The 16,904-nt window shown below is 49.9% G+C and overlaps 1 protein-coding gene across 1 annotated transcript; it reads left to right on the top strand.

Moving 5' to 3' along the window:
• Positions 1–943: 943 nt before the first annotated feature.
• Positions 944–16,285, top strand: LOC116797657. The gene is made up of 23 exons (XM_032709382.1): positions 944–1,034; positions 1,609–1,754; positions 2,225–2,350; positions 2,754–2,933; positions 3,080–3,130; positions 3,721–3,847; positions 4,159–4,358; positions 4,743–4,955; positions 5,811–5,956; positions 6,632–6,759; positions 8,258–8,390; positions 8,650–8,782; positions 9,231–9,383; positions 9,764–9,890; positions 10,112–10,323; positions 10,980–11,142; positions 11,283–11,365; positions 11,990–12,150; positions 12,487–12,628; positions 12,965–13,149; positions 13,246–13,324; positions 13,793–13,930; positions 14,615–16,285. Exons 1-23 carry the CDS (start codon positions 976–978, stop codon positions 14,656–14,658), a joined length of 3,129 nt encoding a protein of 1,042 aa, XP_032565273.1. The 5' UTR covers positions 944–975; the 3' UTR covers positions 14,659–16,285.
• Positions 16,286–16,904: the final 619 nt, after the last annotated feature.

Here is a 16,904-nt window from a genome sequence, read left to right as displayed (position 1 = left end):
GGGTGAGTGGGACCCCCCCAGGGTCTGGCATGGCTCAGCAGCTGCCCCTTGGCCACAGCAGGGTGTTGGCACCCTCAGCCAGGCCTGGTGGTGCCCGTGTGTTCCCAGCTCAGGTCAGTGCTGCTGAGGCTGTTCTGTGCTGGGTGTTCTTCCACCTCCCCCTCTGGCTGGCCCTGCTTTTTGGTTTGCCCTCAGGTGGTGCCTCCCCCCAGAGCTGTGTGCCCTGCTACCCCGGCTCCTTCTGTGCTGCTGCTGGGCTGAGTTCTCCAACAGGACCTTGTTCTGAGGGGTTTTACTGCCCAGCAAACTCCAGCTCTGTCAGCCCCACAGCGTTGCTCTGCCCCAAGGTACTGCTGAGGGGGTAAAGGAGGGGAGACAGCTCTGGGCAGTTCCCACAGTGGCCAGGGGTCACACACCCCTCATTGACACGTTGATTGCATCCACACAGAGTGTTGCCCGAGGTTTAATGACACAGCCCCTGTGTTTGGCTTCACCTCTGTGAAATCCTCTCCTTCCTCTGTCCTTGCAGGGTCACTTCTGCCTGTCAGGGACAGCCCAGCCAACACCATGCCCTGCTGGAGAGTACCAGCCAGCCACAGGCTCTGCATCCTGCATCCCCTGCCAGAGAGGGTTCTACTGCCAGGACCTGGTGACAGGAGACCCCAGGCACTGCCCACCTCATTCGTACTGTCCCTCAGGTGCACTGGAACTTGCATGCCAAGGGTTCAGGTGTTGTGTGCCTCACTGTGATCCCAGAGATGTACAACCCTCATGTTTGAATTCCTGTAGGCCGGATGACAAGGAGGTGGCAACGAGCCAGCGTGTCCTGGGAGTCATTTGTCACGCTCTGATCCAGGTCAAGAGCCTTGTCAGACCACAACAGCCTCCCTGAGGTTTGTTATTGTCTCTGTGGTCTCCTTTCCAGGCACACGAGTTCCTCTCACGTGTCCTGAGGGCACCTTCACTCCTGGAAACATGACTGGCCTCTGGAATGAGAAGGAATGTCTGCCTTGCTTACCTGGTCACTACTGCAGGTTATGAATCATTTCAGTCTGGCTTGTTTTTCACTTTGCCTTTGAGATCCTTGGTTGGTGCTGGTAAGTGGGTGCTAAGTCCCTCCTGGCTTCTCCACCACATCTCTCTCATTCAAAGTAAGAAATACAAGCTTATCCACCACATCTCTCTCATTGCAAGTAAAGAAATACAAGCTTAGACACAGCTTTTGGGTACAGAGCTGTTGGATCTGTGAATTCTGGGAGGCATCTCAAAGCAGTCTGACATCACTGTCGTGGTACAAAGAAGCATCTGAAAGAGAGATGGTAGGGGTAGCATTTATGGAAACGTGGAAGTAATGCAGAAAGATCAGCCTGGTGGAAAATCATCCACAAATTCATCTAAAGCAGTTCACGTTTATGGAATTTGAACTCAGAAGTGTCTGGGTCACTCTGGTCACCTGCATATGGAAAAAACGGGGCTGTTTTGTCTCTCCTGTCAGTGTAAGAAGTTATTTTTCATTGCAGAGTTCACTGCACCAATACTTGCTCTGCCTCTGCCCTGGCTCAGCAGCAGTGGGTTGCATGTGGACTCTTGCTGTTCTCTCTGCTCCAGGCACGGGCAGCTGGAGGGGAAATGTGCTGCTGGATATTTCTGCCTGGCTGGGAGCTCCCAGGCTGCTCCCCAGGGCCACAGCTTCTCCTGGCGCTTCCTGGCCGGGTGTCGCTGGGGCCAGGTGTGTGCAGGGCTGTGTCCTGCAGGTGAGTCAGGACCCCAGTGCTATTTAGGGTATAGAATTATTGGCTTGCTTCTAACCAGCTGGAAAACATGTTGTCTTGTGTGATATACTGTGATCTCTTCTCTGTTGCTTGTTGGTTTCTTCTGTTTTTTACATCTCTTGGGCAAATTTTTGTGCCTGACCAAAAAGGCACCTCGAATTTCTGGTGCTGAACTGCTCCTCCAGAAGAGTTTGAAGGCTTTTGGCCTGGCTTTCTGTGTGCACAGCAGCCTCCCAGCAGCTGTGTAAACGTTCATTCTGCAACAACAGGAGGTTCTTGCTCAAATATTTTTGTCATTGGAGGACTCAGTGCCGTGGTCTAGTTGACAGGGTGGTGTTGGGTCATGGGTTGGACTCAGTGATCTCAGAGGTCTTTTTTCCAACCTGGTTGATTCTGTGTGGCTCTGTGACTTGCATATTTTACTTTTATCTCTTTGCCATCCCTTTCTGTAGGTTTCTACTGCCTGGAGGGATCTGAGGTGCCCATACCATGTCCTGCCAACACTCTTAGAGATCTTCCAGGGGCTGTGAGGAGGGAGGATTGCCTGCCCTGTCCACCGGGACGCTGGTGCAAAGCAGGTTGGAACTGGGGGATAAACCCTGAGGGGAAGGGATAGGAGTTGCTGTTCAAAAGAACTGTGTGTGTCCCTGAACCTGGTGAGGCTGGATTTGAGGTCAGACATGGCATTTTGGGACAGTCCTGGCAGTGGGACTCTCTAGTGATGAGTTCTAGTGTCTGCAGAGAAAAGAGGTATTTAACAGTGTTAATATAACATGCTGTTCCAGCAACCATGGGAAATGTTGGGGAGCCTGAGATCACAACCAGCCTCCAAATACCCCTTTCAGAAGAGGGGCTTGGATGGTGGAGGTGGATTGTGCACAGACTGTGCAGTAGCTTAGGGAGGACCCAGCAGGTCACAGAACAAAGGTGTTCCGATCCTGTTGAAAATGGCTCTTTAAATCCTTGCTTTCTGTTTCTCAGGGGACTCAGAGGCCCACCTGTGCCCATCAGGACACTACTGCCCTGGTGGCAGTGGCAGTGAGCATGGTAGCCCCGTGGCACCCCAGCAGTGCCCTCCCCAGACGTTCCGCGGGCAGCCGGGGGCTCGGAGCCTGTCTGACTGCCAGCCCTGCCCTCCAGGGTACCACTGCCCCCTGCCAGGTCAGTGCCAGGGGAAAACCAGCCCTTCCCCACCTCCAGAGCTGATCACAAAACTCCCTGAGATGGTCAGTCGTGCCCACAATTATCCCCAGAACTCCTCCTGGCCACCCAGCCTCCCTTTCTTCTCTCCTTTCTCTTCCTCACAGGTCTGACAAGGTTTGAGGATTATCCGTGCCCTCCTGGGTACTGGTGCCCTGGTAAAGGGGACACTTTCCTTTGTCCAGCTGGCACTGCCAGGACCCAGCCTGGTGCAAAGTCACTGGAAGAGTGTGATCCCTGCTCACCTGGATATTATTGCCCAGACCCAGCACAGACAGGGCTGCCCAACACCCAGGGAGTACCTTGCAAACCTGGCTACGAATGCCCAGCAGGTGACAGGACCTTTGTTTTCTTTATTTCCTTTATTCCCAGCCATTTCTGAGTCTAGAAGGCAGATCAGCAGGCACAGCCATGACATTTAGCAGTGACCCTGGTCCCATTCTTGCAGCAGCCCTGCCAGGACATGGTCACTCCCAGCCCTCCCTTCCTGTTCTTGTTTAGCAGAGATTGCCAAAGGAAGTGGTCTGGACCTAGAAAAGGAGTAGACATCTTCATGCAGGGCTAGGCACTGAGGTTTTAGTATTTTCTGCTAAATAACAAACTGGTTTCCAACAGATCTGTGCCCTTTTGTGAGCAGTAATGTTTATGGGCACTTAATAAAGCCCCCTTGCTCCCTGTCTCTCCAGCCCAGAGTCTCCTGTTCTGGGTATGTCACATAATGTATCTCTGTTCATCCTCTTTTCCCCAGGTTCAGTAAATCCCAAGCCTTGCAGGCCTGGCCTGTACTGTGGTGCTCTCACAGGTGAGCCCTCTGTGTGTCCTGCTGGGTACCACTGCCCTGAAGGATCCTCCACATACAACAGCCCTGAGCAGCTGTGAGTACCTGCAGTGTTGGTGCAGCCAGATTTCACTTCCTAAAAACTCTGAACTGTGCCTGGGACTGAACCTAAACCACAGTCTTTGTGCACTGGGCAAAAGCAGAGGAATCTTTGTAACTGCAGTCACAGATTTGGTGACTCCTAAGACTGACTGGGGCCATTTATGATTTCTGCTACTCAGCTCATGCCTGGAATCAGATGAGAACTGTTTTTAATTTTGCCCTCTGCTTGCACTGGTCGTTGAACCCAGAAATCAATCTGATTTTTAGAGGCTTTCTCCCCTCTCCCTGCCTTGTTTTGCCTTCCAGGTGTGTGTTTCCATACTACTGCCCCCCTGGCAGTGCCCACCCAGTGCCATGTGAGGGAGGATCCATGGCCCTGCCCCTGCCTGGTCTGAGGGACTCCTTGGAGAAGTTCTGCAGGGTCTGTGCTGCAGGCACCTACCGCAGTGCCCCCCTGCTCACAGCCCCCTGCCAGCCCTGCCCTGCTGGCTTCCTCTGCCCACCAGGTACCTGGGGCACTGGGGCAACAAGCAGCAGCTCAGACTGGCTGCAGAGAGCTCTCAGTTCTGTGTGGGCAGAGCTCTCAGCCCTCTGCAGTTATAAAACCCTGCTGTGGGCTCCCACGTGGATTTGCCACCGGATTTGCCCAGTGAAAGAGCTGGGAGAAAGAAACTGAGATTTGTATTTAAATGTGAATTTATGTTTAAATATGAGTTTATATTTAAATAGGAGTTAGGTGGGAAAATGCTGAATGTTGATTAACTTTATATATACAGACGTGTATTTATATATATTTGTATGTATATATTTGTGTCTAAGTGGGATAAGCAGGTGGTCTCTGCCCTTCTCTTAGCACATGTTGGGGTCCCTAAGCAGGGCCTTTTCTCTAGGCAGTGAGAGCTACCACCAGCAGCCTTGTCCCCGTGGCCACTACTGCCCTTCCCTGGCACCTGCCCCCCTGCCCTGTCCCCCGGGGACCCACGGGAGCAGCCACTTTGGGAAGCACAGAGGGGATTGCCAGCCCTGTCCTGCTGGCACCTTCAACCACCTCCCTGCCCAGGCTGCCTGTTTCCCCTGTGGCAGCTCCTCTTCCTCTCAGCCTGGTGAGTTTTTGTGTGTGTGAGTGAAGTTCCACTGCTGTTAAGAGAAAGACTAACAAGGAAATCACCCGGAAATGTGATTCCCTCCCGTGGTTTCATGATGGAGCACAAGCCCTGGCATCCTCATGCCCACCTGCTCTCCCTCTGTCCCACCCAGAAAGAGAATTCAGTTGTCAAAGCTCTTTTTTCTTTAACTCTTACACTCTGTTAGCCGAGGGGATTTGAGCTCCTTAAAGGAAAGAGGAGATGAGCAGCTCTACTAATTCTTGCTCTAGTAATTCCTGCTCTATTATTGCTTTGGACTTTCACCAGGAGTACTTTAGCCCTGAACTGGGGAGCTTGTGTTAAGTGTAGGTGTGCTTTTGAGCCAAAATTGGGCACTGAGAGCATGATGAAGTGGGGTGAAGGTGGAAAACTGGAAGGTAGGCAGCTGTGCCCAGTGAAGAGTGCATGTGCCTTACTCAGTGTGTGTGCAGCACTGTCCCAGCATTTCAAATCGACTGGATTTGAGATGCTGAAGCACAAAGAGGAGCTTGGCAGCCTTGACTGACTGAGTCCTTACCCAGTCCAGGGGCTTAATGTACAGATGAATGGAGGGCTTGTCAAAACTGCTGCAAATGAGCAGCTGGGCCTTTCTGCATCTCTGCTGAAATGGGGCTGCAGGAAATGTCTGATGGCTGTGGAGCTGAAGGCAGGCTGGCTCCAGCTGCCTGCCCTCAGCTCTGCTCCAGCAGTGTCACTAAAATGAGCAGTGGGATTTGATGAAGGGTATTGAACACTGGAACTGCTCCTTTCCAGAGAGCACAGTTTTTATTCCTCACCCCAATCACCCCTCTAAATCCAACCCCTCCTCTTAAGGTGCCACCAGCTGTACCTGCCATGGGCTGAACAGGGCTTTCCAGCAGTCAGATGCCTCCTGTATCTGCCAGGCAGGTTATGTTTACTATGATGAGAGAGGCAAGAAAGACCCTGACAGCAACAGCGACCAGGACTGTCGACCTCAGGTAAAATTTGGCTTGAAAACAAAATTGTTTTGTGATGTGCAGGAGGGGGAGAGTAATTGGCAGAAGCAGTGCTTTGAGCTGAAGGCACAAGCAAGTCCTTTAACTGGTTTTTTTGTTTGCTTTTTTTTGAGACCCTTGACCCTTCCTGGTAGGATAATGGCACTTGATTTCCTTACTAAGACATTATGAGGCTAAATTTAAATTCACAAGGCGTGGAGGCAAAGGATACTTCCACACCAGGGCAGTGGGGAGCAGCACTGTCTCATGTAGATGACAAATGCAGGAATTTAAGCCTTCTTATGGTTGATGTGAAGTTCTTCATCAGACTTGCATGAGGGATTTGGATGGGAGGGGAAACTGCCACGTTCTTTCTTCCATGCTTTCCAAGTTGTCCTTTAACCTTGTTGAAGGCTACTATAGGAACTTCAGTCAGTGATTCTCACTTATTGACTGGATTTCTGTAGAACAGAGATATAACTTGTCCTCTGTTAGACAGCCCAAGTCTTTACTGGGCAGTAATTAGACGAGCTGACAACGCACGGCGCCAGCAAAGAACTGCAGGCACTCTTTATGTTGAAGGCCTGATGCCATGGGCAGGGAGGGAATTTTGGGGATGCTGTGAGTTGGTTGAAGTGCTGCCTGGTTTGCCACGTGCTGTGGGTGCTGTGTTTGCAGGTGGACGAGCTCTGTGCCCCCGGGCAGGTCCGTCTGGCAGCCACACGACGCTGCGTCGTCCCCGCGCGCCACGACTGCTCCCCCGCGTGTGGGAGGGCAGGGGGAGAGATCCATGCAGAGCTGGGCATGTGAGTCACAGAATCACAGAATCATAGAATCAGCTGGGTTGGAAGGGACCTCCAAGATCATCGAGTCCAACCCTTGATCCAACCCTGCTGTGGTTCCCAGCCCATGGCACTGATGCCACATCCAGTCTGTCCTTAAACACCTCCAGGGATGGAGAATCCACCCCTTCCCTGGGCAGCCCATTCCAATGGCTGAGCACCCTCTCTGGAAAGAAATTCTTTCTGATGTCCAACCTAAACCTCCCCTGGCACAGCTGAAGCCCGAGCCCTCTTGTCTTGCTGATGGTTGCCTGGGAAAAGAGATCAACCCCCCCCTGGCTCCCCCCTCCTGTCAGGGAGTTGCAGAGAGTCAGGAGGTCTCCCCTGAGCCTCCTCTTCTCCAGGCTGAACAGCCCCAGCTCCCTCAGCCTCTCCTCATAGGACTTGTGCTCCAGTCCCTTCCCCAGCCTTGTTGCTCTTCTCTGGACCTGCTCCAGGACCTCAATATCCTTCCTGAACTGAGGGGCTCAGAACTGGACACAGCACTCCAGGGGTGGTCCCACCCCCCCAGCCCCTCCTCACCCACCCCCTCACCACCAGAGTCACTGAGCCCACGAGCTCACAGTGGGGCAGGGCCGTGGGAGGTGTTTTTGGGGAAGTGGAGTCCCTTCCCATGGAGATCCCAGCCCTCAGCCCACAGTCACTGGCCCCGTTCCTCTGCCTGGAGAATGTGCCCATGTCCCCAACAGTACCTGGGGATTTTGTGTCTTGGGTGGAGGCACCAGAATGAACATGGACTGACAAGGTGAGGATGGACAGAGCTCACATTTACTTCCACTTGCTTCGGGTTGAGCCCCTCTGAAGTGGATTATCACTTTAGTAGGTTTAGACCAGAAATGAGGATATCAATCCTTGTTCCCTCCCCCTTTAATCATAGTTTATATATATATCAGTTTTTATATAAATATATATAAAAATATAAATATTTATATATTTACATAAATAACTATTATTTTTATATATATATAATACACATATTCATGGTATGGGTTGGAAGGGACCTTAAAGATCACAAAGTTCCAACCCCTCTGCCACGGGCAGGGAGACACTGAAGCTGGTTCTTGTTGTATGATCACCACTTTTTTTTTCTCTTTCTGTATTGAAAATCTCCTCCTGACATGGACTGCAAAGAAATCCAGTGTGTAAAAATTGTACTCTGTTTCTGTCAACTGTATTCTTAAAGCTGAGCTTTAGGGAGGGATGTGTAATGCTGTGTTACAGGACTAAGTTGGTCACTATTAGACACCAACCAAACACTGTTAGATAGTGGGGGGTCATGTTTTGGCCTTGAATAGCAGGCAAGGTACTGATGGGATGGACAAATAGTCTGCTCCATCTTGTTTTCCATGGACATGGAGCAGCCCCACTTGTTGTAATTTGTAGGATACTGGATCTGTCCTGACCCCCAGTGTGCTGCAGCTCAGGGGTCATGACTGATCAGGGCCTTTTGTCCACTTGGCAGATGTCAGTGCAAGCAGTACATCTCTGCTGAGGAGCTCTGTGACCAGCTGTGCCTGCTGAGAGCCCCACGCATCTCCCTGGCCTTTGGCACCAACAGGGAGCTGCTCCTGAGGACAGATGAAGGAGAAGTGAGGGTAGGTTTTGGGGGAAGGGAATGCTTTCTCAGCAGGCAGGTCTAGGGGGAGCTCTTAAAGATCACAGCTTGGGAAAGGGACTCGTGGGTCCTGAAGTTACAGGGTTGGTGCCTTACAGAGAAATGACAGTTCCTGAACTGTAGGGGAAAAACCTCACTAGAGGAACCTTGTACAGCTGCAGTTAAGACTGGTCACAAACTATGATCTGAGTCCACTGTTGATTGCATCAGGGCCCAGTGTTTCCCTCTGCTTCCCATAGGAAGTGGCAAATGTCCTGGGCCCAGATGAGCACGTGCAGAACAGCCAGAGGGTGCATTTGGTCCTGTTCAGCCCCAGTGGAGTGCTGGGTTTCATTGTCTCCAACACAGATGTTCTGGATGCATTTCTCATGGGTAAGGCTTGAGAGCCCCTGAGAGTGAACCTGAATTCCAGCCAGACTGAGCCATTTGTTTCCTTTCAAGTTGGCCCAGTGGGAATTTATTATCAGATGCTCCAAACTATTTAGAAATTAGGGAGATACCTTGTTCTGTCTGGGATTAAACAGTGAGGAACTGCACCGACTGCAGGGGAATGGGTCAAATAAAGATTGCAGGATGATTTTGGATTTCCAAGAACTAGAAAGAAACCCCATTTGGAGGCAAATCTGTTGGCAACTGTGTGCTGGCTCCTGATTCCATTTGCTGCTCAATTAGGGTGGTGTGGCTGAGAGCAGAATTTGGCCTTGTGAGCTGTAATTGCCCACAGGCACAAAATAAATAGTTCTTCCTTGCCAAGGGCTGGGTGTCTTGACATGCTACTCATTTTGTAGGATTCACTGTGGTTTGTTCTGTTGCCTGGCAGGAGATTTCCCATCAAATCGGCTGCTGCAGAAAGGTCATCGATTCCAGAGGGCTTCCTCCAAAGATCCCCAGGCCTTGCCCCTGGTTCCCAACCCTGTGGTGTGTTTGGAAGCAGGAGACACGATCCTTTTCCAGCTCAGCATCGATTCCCAGGGTGAGTGTTGCTGGGTCTGTGCTCCCTTTGCAGGTCTGTGTGTGCAGACCTGTTCAGGGCAGTGAGTCCACGTTTGCCTGTGTGAGCACATCCCTTCCCATCCCTGTTCTCTTGCCCTCAGGGGATCCCACAACTGCAGTCTGGGCTCTGACAGGGACTTACCTCATGGTTTTCACTTTTTGGTTGGATTTCTGTACAACAGACATAAAGGGTGTCCTCTCTTAGGCAGCACAAATCTTTGTTGGGCAGTAATTAAACTCAGATAAATGAGTTGACACTACACAGCCCTACAAATGAAACACAGTTCTTTGCCAGCCCAGTGCCAGCTGTCCCAGCTGAAGGGGGTCAGAGCTGCTGACAGTGTTCTGGACCCTTCCCAGATCGTGCATCCAGCCATTACCCTGTTTATCAGAAGCAGCATCTCTATAACAGCAACCCCAGCTGGGATTTTGGACCCTTCCGAAGGCTAAACCACCTCATCCAGGAGACTCACCTCAACCTCTCCTGGTAATACCTGCTGTGGATGACAGTGCATGTGTTGTGTGTTACTCACTCCCAAATCCTGGGTGCTGTCCTGGGATTTGGGAGTGAGTCTGAGATGGAATCAGTAGGTCCTTGGCAGTGAAAATGTCAAAAATGTGTTCCAATCCATGTCTTTACCATCATCACAGCTGGAGGCCAAAGGAAACTTGGATCAACCCAGTGCCTTCTTGGCTTCTCTCTTTCAGGTTTGCCCATGTTTTCCTGGAGTCTGGCACATATGTTTTCAGGGATAACACTGTCCAGGAGCACTTCCTGATTGTCACTGTGAAGGAAGCCAACGTGAGCTGTGACCCCAGAGCTGTGCCCTTCCAGCCCTCCTCTCTGTTCCAGCTGGCCAGACATGGGGTTTTGAAGCAACAGGATCTGAACTTGGCTCCCAACTGGGCTGCTATCACAGGTACAGCCAAAACACTGGGACACCAACCTTGAGGCTTAACTATGACCTTTCTTGTACTTCTTGAAGTGTGTTTAAACAAGCATTTTCTTTGAAAACACCATCAAACCACTGGCTTTGTCAGCTTTAATCCTGTTCTCCTGTGGAGCTCCCCAAAGTTCACTGCCAAGAACCTGCCTGTGTGGGAGCTCAAGTGGTGAGAGAGGGAAGGAGCAGTTGTGTCTCACCCCACACCCTGCTCCAAGAATTCAAGTGATTGAGGGTGCTTTGTTTTCCTTGGCTGGAAAGCAGAAAGCGACACCGTGTTTCCATGATAAACTAAACTGAAATTAAATACATCCTTTCAGAGTTGACTAAAGGCTAAACACAAGGTCAGTTGAGGTCTTTCCTCAAAGCCAGACCTCTGGGTGAGTGCTTTGCACATACCAGTCCATCAGTGAGAGGCCAGTAAACAACAGAAATGAAAGTGTGGCTTGCAAGTGTGATCCTTGGCTGGGTCACCTCAGAAAACACTTTGCTCCTGGCCTGATGCACCAACCAACAGGGGGAAAGCAGAAGCCCCTGTAATCAATGTGAAAGCTGCTAAATGTTGGTTTGGGGCAGGATACACGGTAGTTTCTGTGTTTCTCACTTCTTGCCATCCCTCTCTGCTTCCCCAGCCATCCTCTTTGTTCTGGGCTCCCTCACCGTGGTGCTGACAACCCTGGCCATAGTGTTCCAGCCTGCTGGCCCTGCCAGCAGCCCCCTGAAGGGCTGGAAGCCACGCTGGAGGAGCCTGGGTGAGCCCCACATCCCACCACAATATATCCTCCTTAAGGACAGGTAAACCCTCTGCACAGTAGGTATGAAAGTCTGGACAAGAAATCTGTCCTTCTGCTTGAGCTGGGCTGGTGATAACTGCAGTATCTGATTTCTCTGAGAAGAATGAGATGGTCTTCACCCTCTTCTGTCACTCCCTCTAGCCTTCAGTTTTATCAGATGCTTGGTCCTCGAGGCTCTGGAGGAGATGCTGCTTCTGGAGAGAAGGGAACAGCCCCCAGTGCAGGTGAAGTGCTGGGCCAACCCCAGCTGTTCTCCAACTGCCTTCTTCCCACTTACTCCCCATTTTGTTGTCCTGTGTTAACTCTGGTGTGAGAATGGTGTCCACATTCACCCAGGCACACCCCCTGCCATTCTGGGTCCCTTTGGTCTCCTCAGTCAAGCAGTGTAACCCCCCCTGATTGGAATGGGGTGGAGTTTTCTCCCTTAGGAGTCAGGAGAGGAAGTGGCCAGCCCCGAGAAGCCCTTTAAAAACGGCAGCAAATTTAAATGTCCCGTAAAGAAAACAAAACCTTTACAAATATTTCCCTTGGCTGCTTCTCTTGGTCCTTCTTTTCTCGGAAGGCACGTGACTCCGGGGCTTTGTTTGCTTTCTGGGAATGACCTCACCTTGGGAATTTCGGGGTGTTCAGAGGGAACAGCAGATGGCAGCATGAAGTGGTGCTGGGAACAGCAGCATCCTGAATTTTCTGGACGAGTCAGGAGCTGATAGTAACGCTCTGTCATCCTCCCCCTCGCCACCTCTTGCCTCATCCATTTCAGCACAAAATGCTGTTGTCCCCCACGGGCAGGCAGTGGGAAATAAAGCCCGTGGCCAGTGTTTCAGCTTGAGCCCTCCCCTGTGTTTCAGGAGAGCCCTTGGCACGGGGGGTCCTGGAGGATTTCAGCGTCCGCACCCTCTATGACAAGCTGGAGGATCAGAACCTGCACGTGGCAGCTCAGCTGGCAAAGCACAGGATGGACGTGCTGGGCTTTTACAACGGGATCAGCCACAGGATTCAAAGCCTTGTGGTCAGTGGGAAAGAAAGATTTGAGGGAAGGGAGTCTTGGAAATGTGACTTTTGTTAGGATAAATGGTTCCACTGAAGCGACAGTTTATTGAGGGATGTGCCTTCCCCCTTTCAGTGTGTTATTTTGGCATAAAATAGTTTTATATGGTTTAAATAGTTTATCTAGTTAGTTAAGTTTATCTGGTTAGTTTATATGGTTAGTTAATAGTTTGTATAGTTTAAGTAGTTTTTATATGTGAGGCAGAAGGTGGAATGGGTGGATTGCAGGGTGTAACATTGCTAGCAGAGTATAACAGAGTGTAACCCAGAGTATGACACTGCTGCTCTCTGTGAACAGGACATGGTGCAAGCACTGGATCCTGATGCCCTGAAAATCTTTGCCAGGCAAAGGATTTGTGGGCACAAACCTGCAGACAACAACGGGGCAGCAGAGGGTGATGAACAGGGTGAGGAACACTGTGGGAACACCTTCCAGCCAGGTGAGAGGACCAGAGAGCAGAGCAAGGGAGAGGAGGAGTGTAAGAGTGAACAGGTTAAAAACAAGAGCTGGCTCATACACACAGAGATCCCACAAGACTGTGTCTGTCAGTGTTGTCCTGGAAGAGCTGACTGTCTGTCTTCATCTCAATTCAGTGAGAGGAGAAGTCTGTCAGCTCAGGAAGAGATAAACACACATTTATTTGGAAATGTTGTACAATATGAGGCACCTTGTGAAACTTCCAAAGGAAGTTGCTCTTGGTTTTGGTCTGGATGTAACTGTACTTCTTCAGGTGGTTCTGCAGGAGCCCATTTGAATTGTTTATCAGGTTCCTCAGGTGCTCCATGGCAGGAGGTGAGAGAGTTAATGAAAGCTCTGGAAGTGCTGCTTGGGAATGCTCCCTGCAGGAATGGAGCTGTGAAGGGAGGGATGGAGCACAAGGTCCAAGCACAGGATGCAGTGCAGGTTGTGCCCTCCCTGGGCAGCCTGGCCAGTGACAGGAAATCAGGAGTGCAAGGGCAGGTGAGTTGCAGGTGTCTGTTGTTCCATCTCTCACCTTTCTGCTGGTTTTTCCCACTCGCCCATTTCTTTAACTCTTGGGCCCTTTTTATCCCACAGGATCATGAGCTGCCTCAGCAGTGGGAGCTCTGCAGCAGGAAGGATGCTTTTTTCAGCTTCCCTGGGCATGAAGAGCGTGGTAAGGGCAGTACCATAGCTGGGGGTGCCATGGGTGCTTTCAGAGATCACAAAGAGGGCTGGCTCAGTGAAGTCTGGGGTAAGAGAGGTGTGTATGTTTGCTAAGAGAGTGCAAATATATAATTATTTCTTCCCATTAATGGTAGTTATTTTCACTTTTCTTTTTTTTTTTTTATTGCTGAGGTGCCAGTTCAGGGGAGCCACTTCTACCTCTTCTGTAAGAGAGAAGTGCAGGACTTTTCATCCCCACAGACTCTTTACACCTTTATATCAAGTGGCCAACTGTAGACAGGAGAATGGGAGTCATTACACTGATTAAATGCCAATATGGGGAGGTCAGGAAGATTCTGTGCTCCCCACAGCCTCTGGCTGGGTGTTCTCTCTGCTCAGTGCAATATTTCCTTCCTGCAGCCATCCAGCCATGAAAATCCTCTTCCTTTAGGCTTAACAGCTTTCCCATTTCTCCAAGGTTTAGATCTCCAGTTGCCTTACCTGACTGAGTTGGAGGTGGAGGGCCTGGTAGCAGCTTCCCCCCTTGCCAAGACCCTGTGTGAGATCAAGCAAGCCTTGGTGATCCTGCAGGAACCTTCAGACCCTGATAATCCAGGTAATAAATCTTAATCTGACTGCAAGTTCTGTTTCCCTGTAGTGGATAGAAGATTACCAAGGTGGAGAAGTTCTCTCTCACCCCTGGTGCCTGATAAACACCAATATCTGCTGCAGGTCATTAGAAAGAAGTCACCAGAAGGTCAATAAGCAGACATCAATGCTTGACTAATTCACACATGTGGATTTGTTTCCTTCTTTCTTCCACTGAATTAATTTTATTAATTGATTTATTGGCATCAGAAAAGGTTTCTGGGGAAAGTTGTACAGCCAAGATCTGTGATCTTTGGAACCAATTTACCAGCAAGAGGGTTCAGCTGGTTTTCTTCATGTGTACTGGCTTACAGCAGTAAAGAAAGAGTTAAAATAACCAGGATTCTTCTGAACTGAACATTTTCCTCAAGCAGTTGCTGAATTTTTAGGCTGTGACGCTCAGAGTTTGAAATTAATAATGGTGTGGGTTTGGTGTAATTATGGGTGGATCATTTGCATTATTTTGCAATTCAGATGCAGGGGGTTTGCAATGGATGTGCCATGGATGTGCACAAACCCTCGAGCCCCTGGGCAGGGATCAGTGCTGGCTGTAGGTCCTGGTTCATGCCCTGTGGGTCAGTGGTGGCACAGCAGCCCCTGGTGCTCTGCTCTGCATTCCCCCCCCCGCCCTCATTCTGAATTTCTCTGGCAGACAGCGACCATCAAACCAGTGTGGGGACCTCAGCCCTCCTCTGAGCTGCTGGGGCTGCAAACAGGGCTGGAGCTCTGCTGCTGGGATGGAGAGGAGCTGCCCTGCTCACAGCATTGAAGGGACAGAAGCAGAAGCATTTCATCTCCTGCACAGTAAAATAGCCACCAACTCACTTCCTTGAGGAACCTTATCCCTGGCAATGGCTGGAGGTGGATTGTGGGGCAGTGTGTGTGTGTCTGAGGACAGAGGTGCTTTACCTGAAATATCAGAATAGATTGGTATCTAATTAAGGATGTATTTAGAGAAATACATAATGGGTAATCCATATTCTGTTTGCTTAACCTTGAAATGCTTTCACACTGGTCTTAGATTATCAATAATTTGTGGTCTGGAGAAGGAAGCTGAGCTTCTTAATGTCACTGATTTTAGAGTTCTCACTGTTAAGTCAGTAAAGCAGAAAACATAAGACCACAGGTGGCATAAACCCCCCAGTTTATCAGTGTATTCTGTACAGCTTTTGTGATCTCTGATATGAAGGATGTTTGTGACTTTTTCAAGTATTTTAGAGCCACACTTTTAAGCCTTGCCCAGCATCTCTCCATGTTTTCAGTACACTCATGCTGATCTCAGTAAGTTCTACTGGCAGACACCCCCAGGGTCTCTAGAGATGTGATTTTTCTGAGCAAAGAAGCCAATTAAATCAGTCCTGTAGTGGTGACTGCAGGGATCTGTGTAGCTGCTGGACTCCAGTGCTGGGAGCCTGAAATTAAACTGCAAACATCCTTCCTCCTATTCTGCTTCTGCTGACCTGTCTCTGTGAGAGCAGGAGAGCCTGGCTGTGAGGGGGGCACTGTTTCTGTGCAACAGGAGCAGCATCACCTGCTCCATCCTCACAATATTCCTCAGCTCTGGGTGAAGTGCAGCAACACAAGGTTTGCTGTGAGCCAGCCCAGTCCCTTGGCAACCCCCCCAGGTGGGATTGAGCTCCCAGAGCAAAGCCTGCTCTCCTCTCACTGCAATATTTACTGACTTGCCTGTGTGTGGAGAGATTTGTGAGCCTGCTCCTTCCTGGTTCCTCCACACAGACCTGTGTTTGCTCCTTCTGCCTTTGCATAATCAGGGGGGGAGGTGAAGAGAGGGACACTTGGTTGCCCAGGAGGCCAGACAGAAGCTCTCAGGTTTGCTTCCACTGGCAGGTGTGTCTGGTGGACCCAGTGGAGCTGCAAGGGGGGGTTTTTTTTGGCCCTCATCGACTCATTTTGCTGGTTCCATGTTTTCTGAGCTCGCTCCCACACACAAAACGTTTGTTTCAGTTCCTTTGCAACTTCACTTTGGGAGAATTTAGGTACTTTACCGACACTTGGAAGAGACTTCCAGAAAATACAAACAATGCAGAGCACCTGTACGTCACTGTGGTTGCCTGTTGTGGAATGTAGTAGTGAAAAAAAAACCCCTGTTGTTGCTCTCTTCACTGCTTTCTATTTTAGGTTATCAGCAGATATGCTTATAACAGTCCTACATGGAGGTAAGAGCCTGCAGTGCTTGCTGTGTCTGATATCCACAGGGAAATGTGGTACCCAGCAGGTGATAAAGTTATCTCTGGGATTTGGGGTTGTATTTGTAAAAGGCAGGGTGGAAGGCAGTAGTAAATACAATTTGTCACATTTTTATTGCAGCAGTTTCTCAATGAAAATGTTGTGTTTTGTTTTAAATTAAAAAAAAAAAAGACATGCATGTGGAATTTTTGCTCAAAGTTTTCTTTTTTCCCTTGCTGTGGTTTTCTTAACAAATACCCTTCAGTTGTAAGTAAACAACTCGATTTCAAAATGTTTTGGGTCTTTCCCCCCCACCCCCTCCCAAAACCAAAGAGTATCAATGAAAAGAGCAGAGTTTCCCAGTGTATCTCTTCATGCTCAGTTGATAGTCCCTTGGAGAAAACAAATAAAAGGAGGAGTGGTGCAATCATCGTGTTTATTCTGCTTCTGAAGTATTTACTGTTGATAACTCATTTTATAGTGTTTTATGGAATCTCCTGGAAGTCCAGCAGTGTCTGGAGTAGCTGTGAAGTCTCCTCACATGTGAAGGGTTCTGGTTCCCTGGAACTGCTGATAAAAGTGGGGGAGTGCAGGGTCACTGAATTTGTTGTTTGGAGAAGGGTCACAGGGCTGTTGGTGTTTCTTTGGTTGCCTTGGCTTGTGGCTCTCTCAACAGAAAATGAAAAGGCCCTTTTCAACACTCAGTGAAAAGTTCAGCCTCTCTTGGAGAGCATCAAATGCTGCTGTGGCTGTGA

This window comes from Chiroxiphia lanceolata, chromosome 23 (assembly GCF_009829145.1).
Source record: "Chiroxiphia lanceolata isolate bChiLan1 chromosome 23, bChiLan1.pri, whole genome shotgun sequence".
Lineage (NCBI taxonomy): Eukaryota > Metazoa > Chordata > Aves > Passeriformes > Pipridae > Chiroxiphia > Chiroxiphia lanceolata.
Note: the sequence above shows the minus strand (reverse complement) of the source record. Positions and strands in the feature narration are given on the sequence as shown.